At 38.1% G+C, this 22,586-nt stretch overlaps 1 protein-coding gene across 1 annotated transcript in view; it reads right to left on the bottom strand.

The window, feature by feature from the left end:
- The window catches only part of KAT2B (lysine acetyltransferase 2B), a 66,125-nt gene that overhangs the window by 27,923 nt on the left and 15,616 nt on the right, over positions 1-22,586 (bottom strand). The window contains exons 4-8 of the mRNA XM_025043606.1: positions 19,624-19,769; positions 15,771-15,863; positions 14,220-14,401; positions 7,569-7,760; positions 2,899-3,005 (exon numbers count right to left, since the gene is read on the bottom strand). Coding sequence (XP_024899374.1) covers positions 2,899-3,005; positions 7,569-7,760; positions 14,220-14,401; positions 15,771-15,863; positions 19,624-19,769 — 720 coding nt within the window. The remainder of the gene's footprint in view (positions 1-2,898; positions 3,006-7,568; positions 7,761-14,219; positions 14,402-15,770; positions 15,864-19,623; positions 19,770-22,586) is intronic.

The following is a 22,586-nucleotide window of genomic DNA, read 5'->3' as shown; positions in this document are numbered from 1 at the left end:
CTGCTGACCTGTAGCTGATAAAGTGAGAATTGATGAGGGATATAGACATTCTCAGTGACACTGGTCACATATAAATCATAGTATGGCAGTGTAGACAGATGCCCAGAAAGAATGTTTCAATGCAGTCACAGTTCAGTCCATAGAGGACATTCTCCGCAGCCAAGAAAGTGACGGAATAAGAAAACGAAGCAACAAAGACACACCAATCCACAGTACTCCTACTGAACAGTAATCGGTAGGTAAAGAATCCAAATATGCCAAAGTGCTTGGCTACACAGTTTTCCTTCCAGCATACAGGCCTTCTGAATTTCACTGGAGTGATTCCACACAAAGAGAAAGCTTAGTGATTCCAAAGACATCTGAGTATCTTGCAAAACTTCAGAGCCATCATTATGAATGTCATTTATCACAGTTGCATAGATGTGCAGACATGCCAATTAAGTCGATGATTACACTCTTTTTTCCCGCCAGAGAACACATTGCAATTACAGTAGAACAAGAGAAGACAGCCTGCTCCAGACAGCGTCAGGTAATACTGAAGAGTACACTCAGCTTAACTGGGTTACAACCTTAGCCACAAAAATAGACGTGAAATTCCCGGAGGTTCAGAGACAACCTCTGCCTTCTCCATCCTGTGCTATGGCAGATAATGTGCTGGAAGTGGAACAGATTGGGAAGTATTTTGGGAAGGAGCGGGTCAGCACGAGTTTTCACACAGAGAGAAATCTTCTCCAGAAGACCCTCCAGAAAAGAACTAAGTTGACCTTGCTGAATAGCTTTGGTGTCTCCTGCCTGAAGGAGGAAATTGTGTTCTTCACTCATTCCTTCCATAATCATTTTCCTGCACATTTGCAATGCTCAGCAAAGCAGTGCAACGTAGTGGTTAGAGCTCTGGCTCGTAATGCAGTAGAGCAGTTAGGAATTAGATGAGGGTATAAATCCAGTTCCATCACTGAACGAGATCTGAGCTTCTACTTCTCATCCATAAGGAGATAATAACAGCAACTTCCCAGGATTTGTGCTAAGGCCTAAGGATATGAAGCAAAGTTCATGGACGAGCACTTAATGGAAGTATCAGTTATTACTGTGGCAAAACTGGGTCTCTGACCATCCAGGAGTCACGCTCATAGGAGAGAGATGATGTACACAAAAAAATGGGGCTAGGATGGCAGAAGGTTAAGTGTTGTATGACACAGTAGTTCTCAAATATTTGCTGCACATCAGAATCACCTGGGAAACTTTTAAAAGGCTCAACGTCTAGGATATACCCTAGATAGCTGTATCTTAAATCACTGTGGGTGATGCTACTGCGCAGCCAAGTTTGAGAACCAAGAATAGGATAAATTTATGGTTCTGTGACAGTTTGGAAGAAAAGAGTTCCAGCCCTTGCTAGAAGGCACAGGATGAATTAGGAAAGAGTTTGTGGGAGAAATGCCAATTGAAAGCCAGCTGAGATAAAGACAAAGGTAAAGTAAACAGCATAGGGACAGAGAGGGCAATACAGAGGATGTGCCCAGTCACCACCGAGAACACATCCAGTAAACTCGGGCCTGGAAGGAGCATGTGATATGCACAGATAGGCCCCAAAGCTCTCCAGGTTTGGGACCAGACAAACATAAAATTATATTCTATGACTTAAGTAAAAAAAAAAAAAAAAAGTTTTTGACATATTTTTGGTAACAAGAATTCAAACAAAAAGAGTTTGATCCAAACCAAAATACCTCAGGGAATAAGTACTTTGCTTTGTAGGAATTTAATTATATTTACATCTAAACTTGGGCTCTAGGTTAAAAAAAAAAAAAAAAGAAAAAAAAAATTTAAATGGCCTTCTCAAATGCATTATGCTGAAGAAAAGAAGCCAGACTCAAAAATCTATGTACTATATGATTCCATTCATGTGACATTCCAGAAAAGGCAAAAAAAATACAGAAAACCAAACAAAAAAAACACATTAGTGGTTGCCAGAGCTGGGAGTAGGGCAATGAATGGATTACATAGGGGTACAAAGAATTTTCTAAGGTGATGCAAGTGTTCTACATTTTGATGGTAGTGGTGTTTACACAACTATAAGTGTTTGTAAAAATTCACAGAACCATGTACTAAAAAGGATGACTTTTATTGTATGTAAAACACTTTTTTTTAGAAAAATAAAAGCAAAAATAAAATTACCTTCACCGGAAGCGATACTCAAAAGTCCCCATATTACACATTGAGCTAGATCTACTAAAAACTCTGACATCAAAATTCTGTGTTTTGTCTTTCTCCACAGTCACATATAAATTACCACCTTGGCACCTCCTGCTAAACTTCTCCAAATTCATATCCTCTCTCTGGGATCAGTGTGACTCAGAAGTTACATGCCCTCTGTCCTCACAAAATGGTAGATGATGCCACTGGCTGACTCAAAACAATGGCAAAGGTGTCCTGGCCCCACTGGGAAGTTCTTCATGTCCTGAGATTCAAGGTTGCTGTCTTCTGCTCACCATCCTATCATTATCCATGATAGGAACTCGATGCATAGAACAGACGTCATGAATTCAGAAACCAGACTGAGACTTGATTCCTAGGCCACTCTGGCCATTGACTGAGACTATCAGCATCTTTTTAAAAAGAGCCAGCATTTGACTATAGAGCCGAGCTGCCTGGTATTTTACACCTCCCAAAAAACTGTAATGTGCAAGCTAAGCAAATCCAATAGTAGAAGTAATAGTTGTTTTGCTTGTTTGATTTGCACCTGCTCTCCTCATTAATAGAGATGCAGATGCAAAATCTGCCAAAGTGTTTACTTTTTTGCTGGATCCAGTCTTCAATTTCTTGATGAAAAACACAAATAAATGCAGAGTGAGCTGTGAGTAACACTTCCTGGCTGTTCTCTGATTTACGTAAAAAATTTTTTACCTGTTTGGATTCCTAGCTGGCTGGTTCTGGAAGACGCCGAGAGAAAATCCTGATCCCAGATGGGTGAGTTTTGACTGTAAACTTCTTCTTCTAACATGGACAGAAACCTAGACAGGAGAGTAAAAACAACAGCAAGATCAAACACTAACGTTCTACCAGAGAGACAAAAATCCTAACCATCTATGGCAATCACTTAAACATCAGCATCTCACCTTCAACTCAGAAATAATGCTAGTAGATGATGTAGCTGGGCAGCCCTGGTATACTCAAATATAAAAATGCATTTATACAAATTTATTTTCTTTTGACTCTACATAGATTGACACCACACAGACCACATAGGAGCTTTATACCAGTGGAAATGCATTCCCCCAAGTCCTCTTCAGTGAGTCTCAGAGCAAGATTTCAGCCCTCCAGGTAGCTGTCATTATCACTGTCATTACTATAACAAACTCTGCCAACATTTATTGAGTTTATGTGCCTGCACTGTTCTAAGAACTTATTGAATCCTTACATCAACTCAATGACTTACATATTTTATTTTTATTTATCATACACATATGACAGACATTGTTCTAAGTGGTTGATTATTTTAACTTGCTTGATCTTCATAATTTTACAAATGAAAAAACATAAGCACAGAGAAGTTAAATAACTATCTTCTGCTTACCATAGCTAATAAACTCAGAGCCAAGACTGAACCAGTAATTAATTACTAAATTATACTTCCTGTCATGCTATAAACCAAATGGATCTCAAGTTCTGAGAACCCATAGAAATTACCTGAAGACCTTGTCTAAAATAACGCTACCCAAACCCCACATAGGCTTACCAAACCAGAGTCTTTGAAAATGGACCTGGGGAACTAAATGTTGGTAAGTACCTTAGACAGTTCTTACAGACATCAAAATTGAAGAAATATGGTTAATATGTCAACACAAATCTACACTTCTGGTACTGAAATATCTTCCTGCAAGCCTCTTTTAAGGCACATTAATTCTAGTGGAGGACCACAGAATAATGGCTAAGATCTTGGGCTCCACAATCTGTGAACCTCACTACTTATAATTTGTATGATCTTGAAACAAGTTCTTAACTTTCCTCTTCCTCAGTTTCCTCTTTTATAAAATGGAAATATCAACAGTAATTCCTACACAGAATGGTAGCGAGAGATAAGCTAATATGCATGCCTGACCCCTAGTAAATGTTCCATTCATTTACTCGTCAAATACTGATTGAACACTTACCACAAACCAGGCACTGTGTTAGGTACTAGAAGGACAGGGCGAACAAAACAACCACCTGGACTTTATGAAGTTTATACTGTAATGATGTAATAAAGGTTAGCTATTATAAGCTCACTATCTCTTCTCTAAAACTGTAAAATTTCAAAAAATTTCAAAAATTTCAAAACCCTTTAAAAAAGATTTTCCATAACACTTTTTGCAACAAAATCTGACTTTAACATACATAACACTGTATTTTATAGTCTTTATAACTATAAATAGATTTGATTTGGGGGATTGCCCCCACCGCTGGACCTCTTATATAATCTTTAAAAAATTTTTTAAACTTTAAATTGTGAAACATATCTGATACCAGGGTTTTGGATAATCACTTAAGGACTTGTATCACCATTATCACCATCACCATCACCATCACCATCATTATCATCATCATCATCATCGTCATCATCATCATCACTATTACTAAAAAAAAGTACCACTATTCCTCCTATTCCTCTATCAATGCCTGTAAGATTTTAGATGGTTTCAGAGGAGGGAGAGGTTGGTTTCTTGTAAGCAAAAGAGGCAGGAAAATGTCCTGAGGGTCTTCTGACTTGCTGCTCATAGAAGATTTAAGAACAAGGTACCATCTGAGTGAGTACTTTGCACTCGACAATGTAATTTATGGCTTATAGAAACCGCATAAGTCACTTCTTGCTAAGCAAGCCGCCATTAATGCATGTTTTAAAATACTTTAGTATGTTTCTTACCAAACACAGAAAGATGGACAGCAATAAGAGGTAACATCCTTACTAAGATTATATTCTTATCTTGCTGATAAGAGAGGTTCTTGATGCATTTTCTCCTTTTCCTGAGCAGACTCTGCCTTTCCTATGCACAGCCCTCGAGATTTCCCCAAATGCCCTTTATCATGGAAGTAAATTTTCTTTCCTTTTCTAGGCTCCTTCTTTATCAGTAATTATATAATCAGAAGACTCTTCACAAAGCTCTGCTGAGACTCAACAAAGAAAAACGCCATTAATAATTTAGGCAAATAATTATGTGTGTGTTATATAACGTGTGTGTGTGTGTGTGTGTGTGTGTGTGTGTGTTATTTCATTATAATAAAGAACATATAGTTATATCATTATAATAAAGAACAGTCTCCTATAATGACATGTGAAAGTGCTTGTTTTATATGTGCGGATACAAAATTATACGTAGAATAAAAGAATACATGGCGAAAAAACAGAAAGCATTAAAGGTAGTGAAGAGTGGTAAGGCTATGGCTGGTGTTCTTCTTAACCAAATTTCCATCAACATGCACATTTATCACTTTTAGAATGAAATATAGATACCAAACCTCATTAACAACAACTCTGTAAGAAGGCCAATGAGGGAAAGGCACAAGTTAAAGCCAAGTGGAAGAAAGGGCAACATATGAAGAGGAGGCTGATGAGGACGTAAGCCCTGAAAATGCCTCGGAACCACGGCAACCTCGCTGGGTGCTGTGAAGCAGCCTACTGCAACCCTCTCTCTCTTTGCCAAGGCTCGACCAACACCTCGGGCTTCCGCATGTGTGATTCGGCTGCCAAACCTGTAGGTATAAATCCTCAGCAGCCTCAAACATTGCCCTAGACCATGAAAAGGGATTTAAAAGGAGAAGTGGGTGGTAGTTTTACCCTACCATTAGTAACAGAGAAGAAAAGAAAGCGGCATTGATTTTTTAGCTCAACAGAATAAGCATGCCAGAACTCTGAGTTGAAGGAACAAAACACACTATAATTAGCAAATATCTGCAAGAAGAGAAATATATTTGCTTGGGATGGTGGGGACTGTTACAATGCAAGGTAATTAAAATTTCTCTTTAAGCACCATCAAAGGTGGGGGTGGGGGGACCTCTCTGTCCCTTGGCTTAGAGACAGACTGACAACTATAATCTGAAAACATAAAATGCTGCTTACATAGCAAATGTAATAGAGAAAGAAGTCTTAGACCAGTTAAAAAGACTTTAGACCAGTTAAGAAGCGGCCACATGAGCATGCCCAGACTTCATAACCCATTTAGGGGCAAAATCCAAACTGCAGCTTAACTGTTTTTGAATCTTTCTTTCTGGAGTAAGCCAAAATATTTGTCATGCCTCAGTCTCAGTTGTTGGATTCCTCAAGAAAATATTGAAAATCAGGACAGTAAGAACTGATGTGTGAATATTGGACATTCAGCGAAAGCTCATCAGAATTACCCATGGCCTCCTCTACCTAAGGCTTAGGATTTGTGTTAAACTATGAAGGAATTTTCAGTCATTTTCTATCCAAAACCATTTCTGTTGTTGTTTTAGATCTTATTTTTAAAATTAAAACTGTCATTCCTGAGACGCAAATTGAGTAACCCAGTAATACTAACTTTATAATAAAAAACTAGTTCGGCTGCCAAACCTGTAGGTATATATCCAACTAAAAGAGGGTTTCGTCCATCTTTGGTCAAAGAATCATATAACGCCTCCTCTCTTAACCTCTGTTCTCTACGCCAGCAGGTCTCAGTGGCATGGGGAAGGAAGGCTCTCTCATACACAGAAAGCCTTTCTAAATTATAACGTCTACCTCCCTACCAAGTGCTGCTCCAGGCAGACTGACACAAAGGAACTGTCTCATTCACGTCTTGCTGTCATTGCTCCATGACAAGTCATCAGCTCACACTCAGGCCCTCTCGCCAGCAGCCACTCAGCTTAAATATGTGGTTCTTAGATTTAAAAAGCATTTCCAAGGCCTATTCCTTTGACACATGGCCTTCATTAGTAAAATATTTAAATGATTACATATTTATATGTTGAAGTTCTGACAGGTGCAAGAAGCAAGGTGCCCAAGAATATGTATATTCTACCAGAAACTGAGCACAGAGGAACAAAGATCATTCTAAAGGAGGCCTCTCTCTTCCTGTCCAGCCTTGCCCTTGGAGTCTAGTTTACAGTGAGGGGGCAGGACTACTACTGCTGAGGCAGGAGCGATTCACCAGTCACAGAAAAGGATGGAGTTCTGGGATGGAAAAACACAGCTATTTGAGCTCTCTTGCACTTCTGAGTAGATGGAAACTGTTTCTGCACACTCCCTCCCATCCTCCCCTTTAGCTTCCTGGCAGCTGAATACACAAAACAAAGCACCACCCCATTCTACGAGACTCAGAGACAAAGACACCCAGGTGGGATGAGGTGGGGCTAAAAGAACTGTGATAACAGTCAACACAAATTCAAGCTAATAATAGATGAACTGTCTAATACTCAAGAGGACTCAAAAAGGGAGCTGAGGAGAGGGTCCCTTCTCTCTCCTCCTTCATCCTGAGATGTTTTTCCTTATCATTCCTGATCTTGTTACTGATGCAGGCTTTGGCCTGTACGTATTAATCTCGAGCCCTTGCATTAAACGAAGACCGGCAAGAGAACTCCCTTACTTTGGGAAATGAGTGAGGATTAGAGTTCGTTTCTCAAGTGGCAGTTTGTCTTTTTCCTGTCTTGCTTGTTCCAGGAGTTGTCGTCTCATTACGGTGAAGACTGAGCGAAGCAGTGTTCTCCCAAACACCTGGGTGGTTTCATACCGAGGCAGACTGTCACAGAACTGTGGCACGTTGCAATAACACAGCCACCTGCGACAAGAGGAAACAAGCATCATCAGTACCTCTTAAACCCTAAGATCATCTGAAATATCCAATTATGGTTACTCTCATACCATTAACCACAGCAGAAGAAACTAGGGCTGCAATGACAAACAATACCATCACTATTGGCTAATGAAACTTGGGAGTTAGATCAGCTCGCTCTTATACAACTACTTGGGTCCAATTCTATGAAAATTGTTCCACTTCGTAGTACTGTGCAGTGTCCTGCAGTCAGACAACCCTGGGATCAAATCCCTGCTTGGCTGCTTAACTGGCTGCATGACTTTGGGAATGTAACAGTGTTCTTAAGTCTCCATTTCCTTACCCGGAAAATGGGAAGAGCAGTAACCTACTTCGCTGGGTTGTTAGAAGCATTATATGAGATACTATATGGAAAGTGCTTAGTGCAATTAGATTTTCTGGCACATCAACTGGTAGTTTAAAGAAATTAAAGGGGAACTGAGGGTAATACCCTTTTGTGAAAAAATCAGAATTCAATCATCTAGTACTAGACTTATTGAGGGGATCATTTTGTAAATTATATAAAGGTCTAACCACTATGCTGTACGCTCAAAACTAATATAAAATACTGAATGTCAACTGTAATTTAAAAAATTAAAATAAATATAAATAAACTTAAAAAAAAGAATTGCACCATCTACTCCTCTGAGTAAAATTTAAAGTTTCTTTAAAATGCCTATATGGCACTCGACATACCCCTGAAGCTTTGGTGGGAAGATGAAGATCTTCAAGACTGTTCAAAACTCAGTCAAAACGCAGGAAGTAATAAGCTCCCACCATCTGTCACTTAGGTACATTTTTCAATGACTCAGGCTCAAAGTCAAATATGCACTCCGGCGGTGCACGAGGCTGGAGGAGTGCCCAGACCCAGAGGGAAACCAGGGGCTTCCTTGAGGTCTGACCACAGTTCTGGGGTACACTAGCTATGTAGGGCACAGCTCATTCGGCCCAGAGAAGCTATTCAAAATCGACCCTCTTTCTTTTTGGTCTCCCAAGATCTCAAATTCCCAGGACCCAGCAACAGGAATTTACAGGGGGCGTCAGAGAGAGCAGCACCAGACCAAAGAAGGGTCAGAAGCTTCACTGCACAGACCCTTATTCCTTGGCAGCAGATACAAACATACTCTTCCAGTCAGGTCTGCTTCCTAAAAATTAAAACCTCTCCTCTCTGTGTGTCTTCCTGATCTCCTTTAAAGTGGGGAGAAGGGCTCTAATGTGCTCAAACAGCCACAGAAAGCTCCCCCAGGAATTTTCAACCCCTTAATAAAGAGTGGAATAATATTATTTTACTCATGCTTATTGGCTTTTTTCCCCCTCTTCTGTATTATTTCATATTTCCCCTGTGTGTGGTGGTAGTGGTAGTGTTTCATCTTTGGGAAAGAAAACTTTCATTAGTGTTAGTCCATCTGCCTTGATACAAAATTAACCATAAAACCCTGTTATTATTTCTATTCTTCTCTCAACTTTTCTGTTTTAATAATTTACACTCAAATATCATTTTATGATTACGTTACCAAAATGGGCATCTTATGTGATGTGTTGTATCTTGTCATGTCAGAAACAGCGATTTTGGTAGCAGAAAAAGCTTGGAAGTGCATTTATTTTGTAATTCATGGGACACTTCATATAGAAATTCATCACCTTCAAGGCTAATCTTTGCTAGATGTTAGTCTGTGGCCACTTAATGAAGTTAAAAACCTATTTGAAATTCAAGGGAAGCCAGCTCCCAAAAAAACTACAAATATTAGAGTTATAGTTCCAAACCTAATAATCAAAAGTTCCATTTCATGAGACAGGTTACCACAACGCTATCTGTAAGACTTAATATTAAAATGTGTCCAACCTTCTTCAACGAAAGACTTAAAGTTTTAATGATTCAGACCCAAACTGTCCAAAAATGTTATCTATGATGACAGAAATGTTCTATACCTGTGTTGCTATAGCAGCCACCAGCCACATGTAACCACCGAGCACTTGAAATGTGGCTAGTACAACCAACAAGCTTAATTTTTTAATGTTATTTAATTTCAACCAATTTAAAATTTAATTTTAAATGGACACAGTGTGAAATATTTTTCCATTAAACACAACTTTATTGTTTTGGTAGGACTCCATTTAGCTTCAACCATGTAAAATTTAGGTAATGAAATGTACATGCAGTAAGTATAAAATACACACTAGATTTGAAAGACAGTACAAAAAAAAGAAAGTATAAATATATCAATAATGTTTCATATTGATTACACAGTGAGATGATTATATTTATATATTGGGTAAAATACATTATTAAAATTAATGTCTTGTTTATTCCCTTTTTAAAACATAGCTACCAGAAAATTTTAAATTACATATGTGGTTCACATTATTTATCTATTAGGCAGAGCTGATTTTGAGTCTAAAGAAAATTTCCATCTATGGAGAGGTCACAGATGTCTTAGACTCTACTTAAGACTGATGTTATTTTTTGGTAGTTATGAATATTATCATAAAATCATAAAATGTTATCCAAAAGATGCTTACTAGGTCATTTATTCTTCCCAGGATAGAAGCATCAATTGTTATTATCTAGTAAAATTTTTCAAATAGTAAGTTTCCATTCATTTCCTCGAGAATTTTTTATAGACTTCAGTTTATTCTTCTTAAAGTTTTTTTTTTTTATGTCTAAGATTAATCTTATTTTATATATCTGTAAAGTGCACAGTTTGATAACACTGACTGAGTCAAAGTGTGGTGTCTTAGTGCTGTTTTAATAAAAAACATGGTCATTGTATGTAGTGAGATGGAAAGAAGAAAATGAGAATTTGTGTGCCTTGTCTCTGCAAACACATTCCTCCAAAGACTTAACTGCAGAAAAAGATTTCACCTAAATGACTGGTTTCAGGTCTTCTAAAAAGAAGTGAAAAACTAGTTCATTCATTTTTGCACGCCTAATAAATATGGCATGTGTGTACAATTTACTGATTGTTCAAATAACTCTCTTAGATATTTTACAGCATCACGATGATTTGCAACCACCTTGCTTTCTTTAAAACATGAATAGAAATGGGGTTTGAAGGCAGAAGACAATATCATCCTGCTTACTTGCTGGACTGAAAGTCTTAAAAATTTCAGGAATTAAGTGACCTCTCCTAGTTACCCTGAACGAAAGGCTAGTTACCACTAGAGTCCAGACTCGAAACTACGTCTCCTATCCCCTAATCTACTGTTCTTTCCATGCTTCCTGATAAATACTGTCCTAGACTTACAAGCCTAATTATGATACTCAGTAAGCAATGTGATAGGCTATACTTCACAGAACAATGGTTACATAAAACTGTTTCACTAAAATCAACTTAGTTACATCTAACTCGTTCTGTATTCTTATGAAACATCTCCCCATTAGAGGGTAACATTAACTTTCAAGAGTTCTGCACAATTCAGAATCTAAGACTAATCATTTGCCACTTTCCTTTAGCAGATTCTGTTGGCCAGATGTATTTTAAGAAGTCATATTACTCTGACACTTTACTTTCAGGTTATTCTTCATAGGATTATATTAGTGCATCATCATGAAATTCAAGGAACTTCAAAATATTTCTCCAGTTGTTTTTCTAAAACTAAGTGATTTCTGGGGGATACAGAGAATGTATATTTAATAAATGTTTATATTATTAATATTAAGTATATGTTAACATTAATGTCAAATATTTTCAATTTATAAAATATTTATATTTTTCCTTTATTCAGAACAGAGTATAAGTAATTTAAGCAGTTCTATTGTTCAATCGGCGTTTAATATTTTACTGGATAAATCTTCAAAGGTTAGCTCTATAATGAATACAATCATTTTCTGAGTCCAGTCTTTTCCACAGAGAATCTTATTTCACCCCATTTTCATGCTGTGTGTTCCAGAAGTTTTCGGCCCCTTTGTTCTAACAGCTACAACTGCTGTAAATTATATGCTAAACCAGCATTACAGGGCCTGAGGCTCACTTACACATCAAGATAATGTCTAGTGGTGCCTGCAGCCTGTAATATTACCCATTTTGAGAAGATTAATATCAGTAAGACACCATGTTGCAGTGGTGTGTGGTTTTTTAAACTCCCAAGTGGTCATGACAGTGAAGTTTTATTCTGAAACAATTATTGTTGCTCATAATTTTCACAAGTCGTTTTTACTTCCCTTTCTTTGTCATGGCGTGATGGTAGAGAAGTGGGGGAGATGCTGTTAACTTCATTTCCTTATGTATTATTAACAGAGGTTTCTGGTCTACATTCCACCTAGAAATCAGCAGGTTTCAGAACACATCAGAGCATATTCATCTCAGTCTCTCAGTGGGTTTCTCTTCACCATTGTCGGACTCCACTCCTCTGACTTCACTGTCGGCTCAGGATGCTGGACTGGAAAGGACTCGGCTGCTGTCTTTCTACTCCTTGTTATCTCAGTTTCTAAAGTGATAGTCAAAGAATTACACTCTCATTCAATTGTGCATGCTCTAGCTTACAAGTCCCGTGTTGGTAGTGACTGAGTTTTAGAGAACAATGTGTGTGGGAGGAAAACGATGACTAGCATCTTCCTAGCACCTGTTTCTGTGTGCCAGACACTACGCACAAACCACCTCTTGGAACACTCACAACACTCATAAGACTTGGACAGAAGAAGGAACTGAAGGTCAAGGAGGTAAAGTAACTAGTCTACAGAGAACAGAATTAGAAAGGGATAGAGCCATGATTCAAACTCATGGTTCATTCCAAAGCTTGTTTTCTGTTTTTACCACTCCTTAAGATTTCTTTGTAAATTTCAAGTGCTACATAGTATTTTTATTCTGCTTTCTAAAATACAATAATATCTCCCATGCTACTTCCCATTTAATTCTCCTTCTTGATGAAATCGTTTTTCCCCTATTAAAAATATTTTCAGTGGTCTGGGTTTGACAAACATTCAGCTTTGTCAATCATTCACAGATGAGGTTAAAAGATATTTATTTTTGAGAGATTTATTATCTCAACTACTATATACAACAATTATAATATAGAAGCTATGGTTAATGTAAAACTCTGAATTTGTAGAAATGAAGATATAATTTAAAATATTGATTTTGAAGAAATGTGTAATTCCTCTAAATGTCACTCATTAAGAGAAAATACTTTATAACTCAAATTTTATATACTGTAAAGGAGGGGAGGAGAGGGAAAGGGAGTATACCTCATGAAATCAGGTCAGAGATCAGAGAGGAAAGCTTATTTTAAACTATACCCATTCCTACATGTCATCTGTTGTTACAGAAAATAACCTGGGTATAAGTGGTCTTTACAGGCTATAAAAAATTGCCTACTTTAAATCATAAATATACATGCTCCATAATACCCCCTGGAGCAAGCTTGCCTACAAAATATATGGGGAAAACTATAAGTATGATGAATACAATCAAATCACTTTCTTACTTAAATGAAAATAAGTGTAGGTCATTATATTTTGTATAGCCAATGTTTAAGATTTTTAGTCAATTTAGTTATTCTGCAGTTCATAAGCAATAAAAATAAATTCCCACTTTAGAAAAAAATACATGTGCAATCTAAGAATACCTGCAGTCTGATGTCCACCAACAGAGAAATGGTTAGGTAAATTAAGATATATCCACTCAATAGACTGAATGTAAGCAGTAAAATGTTTGATATGACAAGTAGGGGGACAAAAAGAATGCAAATTCTATATTTTCTTTCATTCTAACTAATGTAAAACATTTACTTAAAGGGGCAAAGACTGGAAGACAATATGTATAATGATATTAGTTCTATCATGATACTGGGAGAATAACGATGTTTCCTTCTTTAAAAAAAATGCTTTAACATTATATTCATGGTCATTGCTTTTTTATAATGAGTGAAATTTTTACATAATAATTACGAGGTCACATTATAGTTATCTAGATCAGTGATGTTCAACAGAAATACAACATAAGCCACATATGTAATTTAAAATTTTCCAATAGTCACATTGAAAAAGTAAAAAGAAACAGGTGAAATTAATATATTTTATTTAGTCCACTATATCCAAAACATTATCATTTTAACATGTAATCATTCAATAGAAAGAACCATAAATGAAATATATTACATTCTTGTTTTTGTACGATCTTCGAAATCTCAACTAATACTAGCCATATTTCAAGTGCTGAACAGCCAGCCACATGTAGCTAGCAACTATCCTATTGGATAGTACAGGTTGAGATGATTTGGATCCCTTATTCCGTTCCCTCAAAAAATATAATGATATTAATGAAAAGTAGAAGTCTGGAGAGTTAAATTATAGAGACCTTCTCTCTGAATTGATGGAGCCACTGTGATAACTGGGCAACCCTCTGTTTATAAAGACAAGTAGCACAATTTTATGTCTGCAACATGCATTCTATGGAGCCAAAGGAAAAAAACTGTTCATTTGGTTACCTTGTGTAGTTCTCTTTGTATCCAGAAATATCATCATTGGGAGATCGCAGTCTTCGTTGAGATGGTGCCTCCAAATGCCAATAGTTGATGCGGTTTAGGAACATTTTTGCCAATTCAACTATTGTTTGCCTTTCTTTGGATGGAAGGTGACTAAATTTGTACTGTACAAAGTTATTCACACCCTTAAAAGGAGGGAAGGCAATTTATTCATGTAGCTCTGCAATCATATTAATTCTGAACACCCACACAGCCAGTACAACTGGTGGTTTATTAGCAAAAGAACAGACATTTCTCTAGTCACAAAAATCTCTTCCTTTTCCCTATTAGAAAACAGAAATGCCCAGAGGGCATTGTGCCTTAGATCACAGTGGATGAAAAGTGACAAAACAGAGAGGCTGTGAGTTGCGATTCTATGCCTGCTGCAATCCTGGAGCGTTGAAGAGAAAATCAAAATCACAGCCTGAAAAGGTCAAAACCTCTTAAACAATAAAATATGACTATTTTGCAGAATAATTCTGGTTGTACAATCAACAGAGTAGCTCACATTCAATGAGGTTCTTGGATAAATATTATGTTTTTACATTAGCAAACTTTTAATCAAAAAGCTACTGGCATGCCTTCCACTGAACTTAAACTCCACTAGAACTTAAACACCACTAGCATTTAAACTCTTTACTAACATTCTTGCAGTTTCGGCAAGCTCACTCCCTCCAAAAAAAAAACTCTTATTCAAAATTATGAGCTCTTTAAAGAATCTGTGAATTAATTTTTCTGCAGAATATGCCCACTAATCTAATTTCAAATAGAAGAACAATGAATTCTTATTGAATAGGGTTTGGAGAAAAAATAAAATTTCTGAATATTGATAAAAATACATTTATTTGTAAGGACTCTGATATCATGTCTTCTGTAATCAATCTCATCAAGAAATTCAGTCAAGAGTATCTAAGATTTATTCGGCCAAACAGTGACAGGCTAAAAAGTGATGCTGATGAGAGATACCGACAACACCTACCAGAAAAAGTCTAAACATGTCAACAGATTCCCCAAGTAAATCAGCTTCTTTCCAGGAATCATAATTAGCAGGAAGTCAGTTTTCAGATACTAAATCTCATTGTTTTTTTTGCGTTTTTTGCTGGACTTATGATGTTTTTCAACTGCTACTGAATTCCCTCAGCTCAATAGGCTTTTTCAGACAGTGCCAAACAAAAGGACGAAGACTTAATTTTAAAATATCAATGTAAAGAAAAAGCACATTTTATGTGTTCTTACAAACTTCGTGGTCTACTTAATTTTTTCCTTTCCCAAATACACAGTGAATTCTGAGTATACAGCAACCCTAAAAGACAAGAGCTACATCATTTATTAAATTAAGTATTCACTTCTGAGACAAAGGGTCCAAGACTTGGTGAACATCTCTAAGCCAGGCATGGAGGATGGAAGAAAGACAGGTATGGAGATGTCAAAGGAGGATTAGGTTTGCTCGGCCTTAAAGCAACAAAAAAAAAAAAAGGCAGGGTTGGGGGAGGAGCTTCTCTTTTTTCTTTTTACCTGTTCAATACTAGGTTTTTCAAATGGGGGTTTCTTCTCCAAAGAGCCTTCAACCACAGGTTTTCCTCTTTGTAAAATAGACTTTCTCAAGAGCTGCAAAGAAATTATTTAAAAAACAATCAATTAATTGATCGATTGATTGATCTCTCTCTCACACACACACACACACACACACACACACACACACAGAGCCTTTGAAGGGAAGTTACCACATTCTATTTATCTCAACTACATGTAAATAAATCCTTTAATCAATAAAACTGGTGACTACAAATCTTCCTTCATGCCCATGGCCAAAGCTATGAAAAACTAGACACCTTTCACATTCTGAGCAGCCTAGAGCACCCAGCAGTAGCCACCAGACACCTCTATCCTACTCACTTTCCCCTCTCCCCACTCTCTTTCTGCCTTTCCACTGACCCAGAGGCCTGGTATACATCGTGCACACTTTGCACATGCCCATCTAGACCAGCGCAGGTGTTCTGATGGTCTGGAGGGTCTTATTTAGGCCCCTGAAAGGCCAAGGTCCATTCTGCACAAGTGAGGTCGGGGAGCGGAGGGCTGTCTGTAGCAGCTGCGTGTCATATGCATAATCGAGGGCCCAGGCTCTTTGGGAAGGAAATTTGCAGGACTCTCAACTGGCAACTTTCACTGTTGCGGTCTTTTTTCATTTCCTCTCCATCCACAGAATGCAGGCCAAGTGTTCTAGCATCTCAATACCCACAAAACAAAACACTGCTCTTAATCCCTGCCACTGGAATTTAAAGCCCTCAGAGTAAATATCAGAGCAAAAAGGGAACAAAGAGCCACTAATCAAGACCTAATTTGAAAATAAATTTAATACTGAAATTCTTTACCTTCAACCTTTGCTTGAATCTCTACATGTGGGCCTGTTATGATATATGACCTTGCATTTATTTAAGTCACTTGTTTCCCTCCTTTCTCCACTTATTGCCTTTTCAATAGAAACAAAACATGGCAACCATTTTCCCAGGAGTTAAAGAAAATAGATGACCCCCCCCCACCAAGGCTGACGCTAACCATGTGTCCCCACTGGGTGTGGCTTACAAGGGCCTCAATTCCCTGTAGAGGTGCCATGTAAATTACTAGCATGGAACATTTGTTGATGCTATCAATATATTATGCCTATCATTACAAAAACAAATAAGTCAACTGTATGTGAATCTAAGGATATATAAAAATTGATCATAAAACTGAAATATAAATAATTCTGATGGCCTACTTTTTTTGCCCAGTTAAAATAAAACCATTCGGGAACTTGGACCGTTGGGAGTTTCAATTTGGAGATAAACTGATAGATTATGGAGATGCTGAATTTCTGTTTTTTTAATGTCTACAAAGATGGACCTTGGATAAGTAGGCATATATAAAAATTTAATAGCAGCAATCATTTGCATCCTTACTTCTGCCAGGTACTCTTTGTACTTCTTTATATGTATTATCTCATTTAATACTCATAACAACCTTTTAAGGTAGGTGCTATTATTGTCTGTATTTTATAGATACGAAAACTAGGGAGAACGACTGGCCCAAAGTCACATTTAGTAAGTGATGAAGCCGGATTAAAACTCAGATAGCTGGGCTCCAGAGCCACATTTATGAGCACTAGGATGCAACTGAGCTTTAGAAAGCAAATTTTCATTGAGTTTATTTTCAAGATCTAAGACTGAAAGTTTTTTAAATGCTACTAAAATGCATAATGCATTTTAACTAAATTATTGAGACATATTAGACACAGGAACTGCCTTTTAAAAGCTAATAGATGACTTAGAACTTATTTGCTCAAACAATGATTTTTGTGGGGCCAAGGGGGTAGGATGCTTACTATATTGGATTTTGTTCTCCGAGCAAATATATTTGCATTGTTAAAGATAAGGAAGGTAAGAAAGAGATAGAGAAAATGTACTTCAAAGCAGAGCAGTGCTTTCTGGCTTATTTGGTTGGTTATAAACAGAATCAAAAGGAGGCTGACAGGATGGAAACCTTGACACCACCTTCACTTCCAGCAGGGCGGCAGGGGACTGCCAGGGAGCTGAGTTCCAAGACAAATAATAGCTGCAGTCATGCAGATGTTGTTTTTCTTCTACTAAGGTCTTTTTCCAAAGAAGCTCTAAACAGTATGAACCTGCCAGGGTTCAATCTGGATGACTCGGGCCTCAGAGCCATGTCAACAAGCTGTCACCTGGAGTAGCCTAGTGCCTACTAATGGCTGTGGGGAATTCAGTTGTTCATTTTCTCCCTCTCTCCCTTGTACTCCCGTGCTCCTTCCCTCCCTTTCTCTCCCCTCTCTCTCTCTCTCTCTCTTTCTTCTTCTTCTTCTTTCTCTCCCTCCATTAACCTTTTAGAGTTAACGTTACCACATGACCCCAAAATTTAAAAATAAGTCTTCCTCCCACTCCTATCATATCCTATTTACTCCAAAAGCCCCAATAGTACTTTTTTTTTTTTCAGTTGATAAAAAGGCAGAAGGAGAAGGAGAAATGATGTACCAAGTAAATTCAGATCAAAAAAAAGCTACAAAAATTGGGCACAAAATTTGCACTGAGATTGCCAGCAGCCAAAGTAAAAGACGGAACTCAATGGAAAATTTATCTAACCTTGTCATATAAAATGAAGCAGAGCACTCATTAGAAGAGGCAAACTTTTCCTGGCTGTCAGCTCTGAGTGGAGTGTTTTATTTTTTGGTTTTAAAGATCCTTATAAGGGTTACACACTACAACATAATCAACAATGCCCTGAATAGTGAGATTTTTTAAAATTATTCCTTCTGTCAGCCTCATTTATGAATCTATTTTTGGAAACCTGAAGTTTTCTATGGGTTTCTACCACCAATCTCCCTCCCACATCTGTCGGTCCTGCCTGCAATCAGAAGCTCGGGGAAAGGGAAGGAACGTGTCCCAGACGGAGCTGAGGTACAGCCACAAAGAGGCTGCCATGGGGAGTGGTAGCAATAATCGATGGATGACTGGTGTCGACAAGACACAGAGAATAGTGAGAAGGTGCCAAAACAAATTTGGAAACTCTTGAGCCTCCCCTGGCAGTGAAAGAGTTCAGGCCCTCGTGCCACATCTCCTCCAACCACATCTCTTCCCATCCTCCCCTATGCTGCCTGGGCTCCACCATGCTGGCCTCCTTGCTGTTCCCATATCACATCAAACTTACTTGGTACTCGGTGCTCAGTGCACAGCCTAGATGCTTATTCTTTCCGCCGCCTGGAAGGCTCTTCCCCAGCCCTTTTCAGAGATGGCTCCTATCCCCCCGACTCAAGCGTCTGTTCAACTGTCATCTTCTCAGAGAGGCTTTTCCTAACTGCCCTTCCTCCCTATCATGTCCCCCACCCACTACCATCCCTGCCATTCTGATTCCACTTACCCTACTTTGTTTCTCTTCACAGCACCTATCACCACCTATAAATATATTATTCACTTGTTGGTCATCTGCCTCTTCTAATGAAATGTAAACTCCACAAATGTTTTGCCCACTGATCTATCCCTCATGCCTACATGAGTGCCATGCACAGAGCAAGTGTACAATAAATATTTTCGAATGGATGAATGGATGGGTAGATGGAAAGAAATCTTTAAGTATAAGCAAATAAAGATATTTGACTTTGCATACAAGTATGAATGCTCTCAGAGAGAATGATGTGGTCAATGTAGGGTGTGCCATCTTAGAGAACCCCTCGTGAAGAAACACATGCTTCACCAAACTTGGAGGGCAAAATGTATAATGGGCTGAGAGCCTTCCTACCCCACGACCTGGCATACAGAAACTGAGCACATCTGAACAATGAGAGAAAGAAGAAAAGCCTTTTCGAATGTTAAAATCATACCTTGAATAGGTAGAAATAAACTTGTTTGGTATCTGCATCCTCTTCCTTGTGGACACAGGTAAAGAGATATTCCACATCCAACACTATTCCCAGGAGTCGGTTCATTTCTTCCTCTGACACATTCTCCAAGTGCGAAACATGGGCAGCTTAAGACAAAAACCAAAGGAACATATGTGAGAAGTTAGTTGCAAAACAAACATTCTCGATTTCAAAATGGAAGATTCTCTCCCATGAATTTTCCAGAACACCAATCCATTAGATTGCACTGTAAATAGAGGAAATTTCTGAACCCCTATAAGATCTAAGTCTTCTCACAAAACCGACTTATAATTAAGAGACTGTCACCTTATTGATATTCCCCATCCAACACCAAAAATGAACCAGTGGTTCATGTATTCTAATAGTAATGTATAATTTAAGATCCAGAATTTGTTGGCACCAAGTCTGATCATGACAGTGTTAAATTCTTATATGTTTCCTTATAAGCAAATTCTCCACCATTTAAAGAGGGTTCTATGATCCTAGAGGTGGATCCAGGATTTGTGGGTCTGTAGTTCAGAGGGCATAAAATCAAGCTTCCTAAAAGTTTAGTTCTAGTTCCTGTGAATAACTCAGTTAGCCAAGAATATCATATTAGTGTAAAGAATGAATGAAAGCCTTTCCCTCAGCCTTTCTGAGACACATTGGAACTTCACTGTCTCTACAGTCAAGTTTCCATTGGAGCTTGAGATTCAATATCCTCCATAGTCACATACTCAAACCCACTTTTCCTACTTTTGTTGTTGTCTTACTTTAGTTAAGTAACCTATCCACGGGCCTTCTCCCTGGACTCTCTTCTAGCCATATCCAGTCCATTTTTCAAGGTTATCTTATCTAATCCTCAAACAAGCCCAAGAAATAGGTATTAGTAATCCCATTTTATGGCTGAGAAAACTGAGGCTCAGAAAGACTGGATGCTGTGTCATCCAATGTCACTCAGCCAACAAGGGAGATCCAGGGTGTAAAAGTGAAGACTGTTTGACCCAAATTCCAAAGTGACCACAAACTTTTTTTTTTCACGATTAGTTGATTCACTTCAAGTTCTTTCTCACTTGAAAAGGGCTCTCTAGATAAGTCATCCAGTAATCACCCACTAGCCCTCGAGCTCCTCCAGGCCAGGATCATGTCTCTTACTTCTATACTCCCAGCACCTATCACTACACTTGCCACATAAACAGGTACCAGCACTTCAAGCACGATGCTCCTAGGTGTTAGCTTGTGGTATGCTGACTTAAAATGCTTGGACAGAAGTGCTTGAGATGATCTTTAAAGAAACACTCAAAAATATAGAAGAGTGATAAGCTTTTCCTTGCCCTTTTAAAGGGAGATGGAACTAAAGGTTATTGAGGAATATTTGCTAAGTGTCAACACAGGTCAGTCTACTCCAGAAACTACTGTGCTCCTGTCATTAAAACACGAAGCTCAATTAGGAGCTTGGGATAGAGAATGCTGCTGGTATCCTAATGCATGTTTCCTTCCCTATCACTTCAGAGCATACCGCCTGGCTTCCAACCACCAGCAGCTGCATTTCTCCACGTAAGGCCTTTTCCTGTCACTATAATCTCCTCTGCCATCCACTTGTCCCTAAAGAGCAGACTTCAATCAGAGACTAAAGAAGTTACAGTATAAATACCCCTCCCTCATCCCTTGGGTGGAACAACTGTGAGGTACATGTTCTACACAGGCTTCCACATTTCCCCCTGCAGAATTAAGCACTGGTTGCCCGCAGTGAGAGCTGGCTTAGTAACTCACTCCTCATTAGCCCCTTTTTCCTCTCGTCTCACTGTTCCACTCCCTACCTTCATCTCAAATAAACTACGTGCACTGAAATCTTTGTCTTGCAGTCTGCTTCCAAGGGAGCTCAAACTAAGATATCTGGTCAAAAGCAATGTCAGAAACTTAAGAGGATTAAAAACCAAGAGAGTGAGCCTTCCAAATGTCCAGGAGGAAGCCAGATTAATGGGAGTTAAAATCAGAGGAGCAGAGGCCACCCAAGTTAAGTTTCTCTCTAATGCAGAGAAGTAATGGAAAGGCAGAGTTATGGGCCACTGGTGATGAGTGTGCACGTGCACACACTCTACAGAGCATTTTTTAAAAGTTAGGAGAAAGGAAATTTGGTGCTCTGTATTACAGAATAAATCTTATGATACATCTACACTTGAAAATACTATTATTACATTATCAAATAGAAAAGAAGTGACTAAACTTTTCTAAGAGTATAAACAATTTACATCATAGAAAAATGACATATATGTTTCTGTGAACACAAAAATTAATATATAAGTCTATTATTTTATACTTGGCTATACAATATATGGTTTCATCACTTTTAAAAGATGTCCAAAATTAATGATATGTTTGCCAGGTCATTTTTTTTTTTTCTGAAGACTGTGTAAAATTTTCTTTGAGGTCAGTCTGAAGCCTTTGGGAGATAGGCCTCATTCTGGAGACAATTAGGTCAAGATTTTTATGTCAGTTACAGAAGTAATTTTTAAGACTTTTTACCTTCCAATGTTTTTATCTCCTTTCTGTGATAAGTTATGAAAGCAATTGGTCTATAACATAACATAAATTCCTTCGGATTCTCCGTAATATGAAACACAGTGTGTTTAACTCATGAAAAACATGCCATGATTTATTGTCGAAACCAGTGCCTCACTTTTTTTTTTTTAAATCCATAAAACACTTTTTACCCAAATGAATTCTTAATCATAATTAGAAAGAGCTGCTCTGAAATAGAGGTGGAAGCTCCTGTATTCAGAAGGCTGAGGGGAGAGGGAGGACATAGCCTTCCCTCCACCATCTGAAAACCACTGTTTAGAACCACCTCATGCACTGAAGAGTAAACTAGATAAAAACTAAAATGCTTAGGGAAGTGAGGCCTGAGGAGGTTCGTTTCTCTCTGACTCTGCCCATGAAGAAAC

The sequence above is a fragment of the Pteropus alecto genome, unplaced genomic scaffold, assembly GCF_000325575.1.
Source record: "Pteropus alecto unplaced genomic scaffold, ASM32557v1 scaffold92, whole genome shotgun sequence".
NCBI classification, from domain to species: domain Eukaryota; kingdom Metazoa; phylum Chordata; class Mammalia; order Chiroptera; family Pteropodidae; genus Pteropus; species Pteropus alecto.
Note: the sequence above shows the minus strand (reverse complement) of the source record. Positions and strands in the feature narration are given on the sequence as shown.